The 8,166-nt window shown below is 42.1% G+C and overlaps 1 protein-coding gene across 1 annotated transcript; it reads left to right on the plus strand.

Moving 5' to 3' along the window:
• The first annotated feature begins 6,122 nt into the window (after positions 1-6,122).
• LOC149140300 (uncharacterized) lies at positions 6,123-7,547 on the plus strand. Its single transcript, XM_089450946.1, has one exon. The coding sequence runs from the start codon at positions 6,123-6,125 to the stop codon at positions 7,545-7,547; it is 1,425 nt and encodes a 474-aa protein (XP_089307072.1).
• Positions 7,548-8,166: the final 619 nt, after the last annotated feature.

An 8,166-nucleotide genomic window follows, 5' to 3' on the forward strand; every position in this document is an offset into this window, starting at 1 on the left:
AAATCAAAATTTCACCACAAAATTTTCAACCAGATTCAAACTAATAATCAAAAAAAATAAAATCGCGCTCTGAAACTACTCCAATTAGGGTTAACCAACTTGAATGACCGGAATAATGTCTAAAACATCTCAATCGGAAGGGCTAAGCATTTTGTATGTGGGGGAGCTGATGCGGAGTGGAGCTGTTGGCCGAGTAGCAACCAACCAGGTCGCGCACTGCCACCATGGACGCAGACTCGAAGCCAATCGGTGTGAGAGGAGTTGGCGAGGATAGGCCTGTTTTTTAGACACGTCTCGTTCCTTCCCAGGGATTTTTTAAAGTTTTGCATGCACGTTACATGCGCGTCTGCTAGCCACCTCTCCTCTCCATGCAGCGTCATCGTCCACCATCTGATAGGTCCCAGGATTACAAAATCTAACCTTTGCATAGGAAAAAAGGTTTCATTTCTGGCCAGTTTTCTTTGTTTCCCGGAACATAGCAAGCGTTGTATTCTCTCTGGAACTTTCAAGTGCTGTCTCCTTTCTTTCTTTCCAGGGTTTCTGGCTAGCCTTTCTCTGTTTGTCCCGGAACATAGCAAGCGCTGTTTTCAACCTGGAGTTTTCAAATGCTGGTTTCTTTCTTTTTCCCGGGGCCTTCTCGCGCGGGACTCTGGTTTGGTTTCTGCTGGGGATAAATACTGCTCTCCACTCTGCTTTCAGCTGGGTTTGAGGTCAGTAATTCAGCCATATCTGTCTTCCGGAATATAGTACTCAGTTCTTTCTTTCAGTTTCTTTTAAGTTTCTCTGGTTTTTTAAGGTATATAGTTTTGGAAAATTTTAAGCGCTCTTAGCCGAGTTATGTGAATGGTTTTGTTATTGTCCTGAGGATACTCCATAACTGGATATGGAAAAGGATATATGACGGAGAGATAAACATAGTTCAGGTGTTTTCATGCCTTAAGAGTCTGGATATAACAGAATGTTTCAGTTTCTTCACAAATTGAAGCAGTCTATAGTGTTTTATAAACCCTGTTCAGACTTCCGAATCAAATTAGGGGCTTGGTGGTGCATTTTCCAAATTTACTGTTGTTGTATAATCTGTCATGAACCCTCTTCTAGTTAATTTTCCTGGCTCAGAAGTCTTCAGAGTCTTTTGCCTTGGGTGATAACAGGATAAAGGGTAGTCTCCATTTCTCTGGCCATCACCACTGTTTACGTCCTGAAAACCACTTTCGGGACTGGTTTTCTTCAGGACTCTGGTTTTTGTTGCCTTCTCTGGTTTTCATTTTCAAAAAGGATGGTAGCTATGGGTCCTTGACCGTTTCGGGACTCAAGGACAGCTGTTTCCTTTTTTTATCTTTCCAAGCCAATCCTTGGTCTGTGTGTCCTCTGACAGATGGGTCTCTATCAGCTCTCCAGCCTTACTCGATCCAGGTGATATATTCAGGGTCATGCCAGATGAATATTAAATGTTTTGGTACAAACCTGATTTGGAAATCCATATCCTAGCTTTCATCCCCAAAAGGAGATTATTCTATTCCTGAGCTATTTAAATCTTTCCCATCCGATCTGTCGATTGTGACAGGCTTCTGACAGAAGGATCTTATCTCCCTCCGATTTGGCCATCCTTTATCGGAATTTTCCTTTCAAAACCGGACTGATGTTCATTAATTTCCGGGCTAAATTCCAGATTTGTATAATCTTTTTAGGACAATTTTCTCTGGTAGTGCTCAGAGTTGTGAGCTGGTAGCGAATGGAGGGAGGGTCTGACGTGTCGGCCACGGAGGCCATGATACGTGCTACCATTCAGGCTGAGAAAGCATGGGGTGGTGATAACACTGAGGGGGGGTGGAAATCCACGCTGGACGAGGTGGTATTACAATCAACAAGACATGTGGATGACACGGTCCGAGCCAAGCTCCATAAGGAATTGCACGTAGAAGAGAAAAGATATAACAGTGCTCGGGTCCCTGTTAAAACCACCCCCCCACCTGCAGCGCTAAAATTAGACAGTGTTCACCTAACTGAACGGATAGATAGCCTCCATAACCTCGCATTGGTGGGCAGATGGCATTTCACAGAAATGGATGACTCTGCGATGAGAAAATGGTTGGAGGCTCAGTGGAAACTGGTGATTGGATATTTCCCCATTGTATCAAAGCTTATGAAGGAATGGTTCTGCTTCCATTTCTTAAAGGCAGGTGATGCTGAGGTTATCCAGAACCTCCCTTGGGTTTATGGAAGAAGTTTCCTTGTCCTCCACAGATGGTATTTAGGATATAACCCATTGAGAAATACTCCCTCAAACAACTTAATCTGGGTCAAGCTCCCAAATCTGCCCCTGGAGTTCTGGTCAAGGGAGACTTTAATAGAGATAGGAAATTCTATTGGGAGATTTGTTTACGTTGATCCATGGTGTCTGGGGGAAAAGGACAAACGCATTGCATGGATTCTTATTGAAAAGGCCTATAGAGGCGGGTTCCCGAACCACATAGAGATCGCCTGGAGAAACCTAAAAATAAAGCAAAGGCTTGATTTTTGGGGCATTCCTTTCAGGTGTTCCGCTTGCCACAAGACTGGACACCTCATCAAGAATTGTCCTCAGCGTCCGACATACAGAAGAAGGGTCTTTCGTGAAAAATCCAGGGTGGCATCCCCCCTTTCCTCTGTAGAAGGGAAGCTTTCCCCGTTGTCCAGTTGGTCCCCGACTGATCTGGAGGTTGCGCGGGATAAGAACCCGGAAATAAAATCCAATTTATCCCTGCAGTTTCACTCACAGGACTGCTCCAAGCGTGCTGGCTCCAAGTCGTCATCTCCCATCTCGGTTTCAACTGCTGACAAAGAGTTTCGATCTTTTCTGTGTCGCCCCCCGCTGGAACCTTCAAATGGAAAAGCAATCCCTCCTCCTCCATCGGTTCCAAAACCCATGAACTTCATAGTGGGATCTCAGACCATTCATATCTCATCGACTTCGCCGTCTTCTGATAAACCCCATCGCTCTTCCGGAAAGGGCAAAAAACAGTTGACTTCCGCCACCCCTTTAAATTCCCCATCCTCTCCTTCTGTTTTCTTGTCCGACTCCATCCAATCTTCCAGGAAAGGGAAGGCACCTATGATTACAGCAACCCCTTTAAACTCCCCAACCTCATCTCCTGTAAATGTATACGACAGCGACCTAGATTTCCTTCTCAGTAAAAAATCTCTCGAACTCGAACCCTTAACCATCCATAAACCTCGTTTCCCTTCCCCCCCGCTCATCAGCCCAAACTCTGCAAGGAATATAACTGTCAGGAAGAAAAACAAAGGTGGGAGCAGACATTTTCTTGGGAGATCAAAAGCTGATGCCGGAGGTATAAGGAATTTGTCTCTGGTGGATGTCCCCATTTTCGACATTTCTGAAAAACAGCCTCTTAGAGCTAGCTCGGCTGGTGTATATCCTCCATGACTTTTATCATATCGATGAATATTCGAGGTCTGGGAGCAGACCTCAAATTCTTGGCGCTCAAAGATTTTTTCTTTTCCGCCAAGCCTAAGATCATTCTTGTACAGGAAACTATGCACAGTAAGCAAGAGTCCATTGCATACTTCAGAAAAATGTTTCCCTCATGGTTCATGGTAGCCTCGGAAGCCAAGGGACTTTCGGGAGGGCTAGCGGTCATGTGGGATCCTTCTTGGATAAAAGCCAAAGCGTATAAATGTTTTGCAGGAATCCTCATCTCTGCTGTCATTAGGGGTCAGACGAGTCCCATCAACATTTTGAACATCTATGCTCCTTATAAAAACAGGTCTCTTTTTTGGGAATTTTTTTTTTTTTTCAGGGATCTTTGATATTGACTCTTTAATGATTGCAGGTGATTTGAATATCACTCTAAGTTCAGAAGAGCGGTGGGGTAAATGCAGTAGGCATGATCTAATTTCAGACCGAATCATGTTTGAATTCCTCCACAGGAACCTTGTTGATGTGGTTCCATCCAAATTAATGCCCACATGGGATAATGGTAGACTTGAGGGGGCCTACATAGCAAAAAGGATTGACAACTTTATCATTCATAACAGTGTCATCGATAACATGGGCATGCCTGTCTCGACCATCGAAAATGTCTTTATCTCTGATCATAAGCTAATTTCTCTCAGCTGGAGGGAAAAGGATGTCAAGTATGGTTACCCATTTAAATTCAATAGAACATGTCTCGAGGACTCGACGTTCAATGAAGAAATAATTAAAGCATGGCATGACCTATCTGCAAATTGCTCTTTTCCTCCTTTCATGACTTTAAGAGATAAAATGGCCGCTATGAGAAAAGTGGTTAAGGCATGGCGATGTAAGAAGAAACAAGCGAACAAGCAAGCCCTAAACGAAGTCTAGAAGGAATTGGATGTTATCTTTGAGTTCTTGAAAGCCGATTCGGTCTCTTTCAGCACGAGAAGCAAATTAAAGGAATTGGAAAGGAAGAAACAACACATTTTAAAGGAGGAGGAGGCCTCATGGAGGCTCAAGAGCCGGGCGTTATGGCTTAAAGATGGGGACAAGAATACTAAGTTTTTTCACAGGTATGCTAGTGCCAGACGGGAGATAAATGCTATTTGGAAAATCAGAAATGGACAAGGGGATTTTCTTTTCTCTCAGCAAGAAATCTCAAAGGAGGCGGTGAGACATTTTAAGGACCAATATAAAAGAAAGGAATATAGTGGTTTTCAAGATATCCTATGGGGTATCGATCTGTTCCCCCAAATGTTTAATGACGAAGAAAATGAAGTTCTGTTCCGGGTCATAACAGAAGAGGAGTTATATGGAGTTGTGAAGGACATTAAGAAGGATAAATGTCCTGGCCCGGATGGTTGTACAATAGAATTTTTTCTCCATTTTTTCGACATCATCAAATCTGATCTCTTGAGGATGGTCGAAGCAACAAGAATGTCGGGCAGCGTCCATCACATTATTTCATCCACGCTGATAGCTCTCATCCCAAAGAAATCGGAGGCGGACTCTTTTAAGGATTTTAGGCCGATCTCTTTGTGCAACATATCTTTTAAGATCATCACCAAAATTATAGCAGAGAGGATCAAAGTGATTTTAGCCACTTTCTTAACAAAAGATCAGCATGCGTTTTTAAAAGGGAGAAATATAATGGATGCAGTTGCCATAACCCAGGAGAGCCTGTTCTCCATGCTCTCAAACCGAACAGAAGCAACTATTTTAAAAATTTATCTGCAAAGAGCTTACGACTTTGTAGACTGGGGTTTTATCAGATGTTTGTTAGTAAAGATTGGCTTGAAATCGATGGTCATAAATTGGATCATGGCTTGTATTGAGGACGTGAATTATGCAGTCATTATTAATGGATTCCCGACCCCCTTTTTCTCAGCAGAAAGAGGGTTGCGCCAAGGTTGCCCACTATCGCCGCTGCTGTTCATCCTGGTGATGAACTCTTTGAGCCTTCACATAAATAAGGTTGTCACAGAAAAAACATGCAAACCTGTGAGGATATGTAGGAACAACTTCATTTCGCACAATTTATTTGTTGATGATGTGCTAATCTTTGCAATGTTATGCAGGGTTACGTGGACTTGCCTAAATGAAATCTTAGATAGATTTCAACGTGCCACCGGTCTTCAAATAAACAAATCCAAATCCATACTCTATCATAATGAAGTCAATATGGAAGTAGTGGAATGGATTTCGTTGTTGTTTGGTGTCGGTCTGAGATCTATAAAGGATGGAGTCAAATATCTTGGTTTTCAACTGAAGGCAAAGGGTTACTCAAAGGATGATTGGAAATGGCTCATTGACAGGTTTTATAAAAGGATATCCGCTTGGCAATTCAGATGCTTATCTTTGGCTGGAAGAATCGTCTTAACTAGGGCAGTCCTCTCGCAACTTGCTGTCTACTGGGCCCATATTTTTTTCCTCCCGGCTAGCATTGTTCAAAAAATGAATAAGATCTCTGCCAATTTATTTGGGCGGTGACAAAACAAAAGGAAGTTATCACCTCACTACCCTGGATAAAATTTCGAGACCGAAGTTTGCAGGTGGTTGGGGCTTGCTGGACTCGAGGACCTTTGGAAAGGCGCTCCTATGCAAATCTTTATGGAGGGGCATCTTCGGTGAGGGATCATGGAGCAATATCATCAAAGTGAAATATATGCGAGGTAAAGGCCTAGAATATTGGTATCGTTTGGGGAGGATTGGAACAAAATATGGATCTGCCATATGGCTCAGCTTTCGAAAGCTGGAGAAATTTTTCTTAAAGCATTTGAAATGGTGTCTTCAGTCGGGCAGTAGAATTCTTATTGGAGTAGACCCCATTTTGTCTGGACGTGAACGCATTTCTATTCCTGAAAGGATCTTACTCTTCCTTCACTGCAAAGGTTTTTTTACATGGGATAAATTGATCGCGGGATGGCATGGCCCGCTTCCTATCTGGAAATCCGCTGATGACCTTGGCCTTCCGCAGTCCATAAAATGCCTTTGGACCCCTGTTTGGAATTCTCTGAGAAATTGTGGTTTCTTCCAATCTAGACCACAGGATTATTTGGTATGGAATATGCCATCTGCAAATTCTCAGTTGTGTGTAAAGGATATTTATGCTCTTATGATCAGTATGAAGCCTGCGCTCTCAGCTATTTTCCCATCGGCATTCTGGAAATCGGGTTGCTCTCCCAAAATGATATATTTTTCATGGCTGGTGTTTTATAATAAAAATTTATCTTGGGAGAATTTGATGAAGAGGCAGTGGCATGGGCCGAGTAGATGTTGTATGTGCGAATCAGCCGAAGAAACAAATTTTCACATGTTCTTCAAGTGCAACTCTCTCTTGGAAATATGGCAGGTTTTGGCAAGTCTTTATGGCTTCCCTCTGGTTTCTCATGCCTCTTCCCAAGAAGCTTTTATATGGTGGAGCCAGCAAAAAGAATCGTGGAGACCGATCATTTTAATTGTCTTATGGTGTGCCTGGAGATGGAGAAATAACAAACTTTTTAACGCTGCAAAGGAACCTCTGAAGGATATTTGTCAAAGTATAATTCTCATCTATGATTCTATCCCCAAAATCCTTTCAAATTCTAGTGCTGTCAATAGAAATGTGCAGGTACCTCCTTCGTTCAGGTCCCCAAGGGCCTTTTTCGACGGCGCATCCCAACAAAATTCATGTGGTGCAGGTGTGTTCATTCAAATGGACGAGAATCTTCAATATTATCTCTCTTGGAATGCAGGTGTGGGCACAAATAGTCTGGCTGAGGCTAAGGCCCTTGCGGCTCTCCTCGCTTTTTGTTGCTTTCTTGACATCAAGTCCATCTATGTTTACAGGGATTCCAAAACAATGGTGGATCATGTAAATGGAAAAGGTTTTGTCGGCTGCCCTCACCTCTCTGTGTGGATGGATCGAATTATGTTTTTCTGGAGATGTTTGCAGGGGTCTACAATTCAGCATATCTACAGAGTTTGGAACCTGAATGTGGACTGCCTATCTAAGGAGGCGCTCCTTATGGATACTGGTGCATGGTCCTTGAAAATTTCTGTTGGCAAGGAATCCTATATCATACAGGACTTTTGTATTCCGGGATTCTGACTCTCCTTTTTTTGGTCTCTTCTGTGCCTTTCTTTTGCTTATCTCCTTAGATCTGTCCTGGCATATGTTTACATCTGTTTATGTCGTCAAGATCTGTCAAGGCATATGTTTGTATCTGTTTTATGTCACAACTATATCCGTTTTTTTGGTCCCAGCTGGTGATGGGAAGGTCTGCTAATGTGTCCAGGCTATATGCTCTGTTCAGACTCATCCTATGGATTATATTCCTCATATTTTGTATGAATGATCTATTATACACACTCATTATAATACAATTCAGCTTTTCTTTCTGAAAAAAAAAACAAAAAAAAACAAACTTGAATAACCGGAAGGCGCCCACAATCCCTAAATGAATAAATTTTCATTTTATAGTAATAAATGAAATAGATTAGTTAAAGATGTAATTTTATCGAGCTTAAAAATAGATTAAAGTGATAGTATTGACATTTTTACATCATAACTATAGACATTTTCTGTTATATCTTCATTTTCTTTCCTAATTTGCAAAATTTTCTTTCTTTCTTGTCAACCAACCATTCAAACAAGATTGTTCAATTATGAAATTACCCCATTAGATGGTGGTAACTACGCTTAGTGATTCACGAATTTTTTTTATACT

The sequence above is a fragment of the Pinus tabuliformis genome, chromosome X (assembly GCF_031772625.1).
Source record: "Pinus tabuliformis cultivar Carrire ecotype Pingquan chromosome X, CPIR1, whole genome shotgun sequence".
NCBI lineage: Eukaryota > Viridiplantae > Streptophyta > Pinopsida > Pinales > Pinaceae > Pinus > Pinus tabuliformis.

Excerpts from the sequence above, each read along its gene's own strand:
- LOC149140300 (XM_089450946.1), top strand. The coding sequence starts at position 6,123 with ATGCGAGGTAAAGGCCTAGAATATTGGTATCGTTTGGGGAGGATTGGA.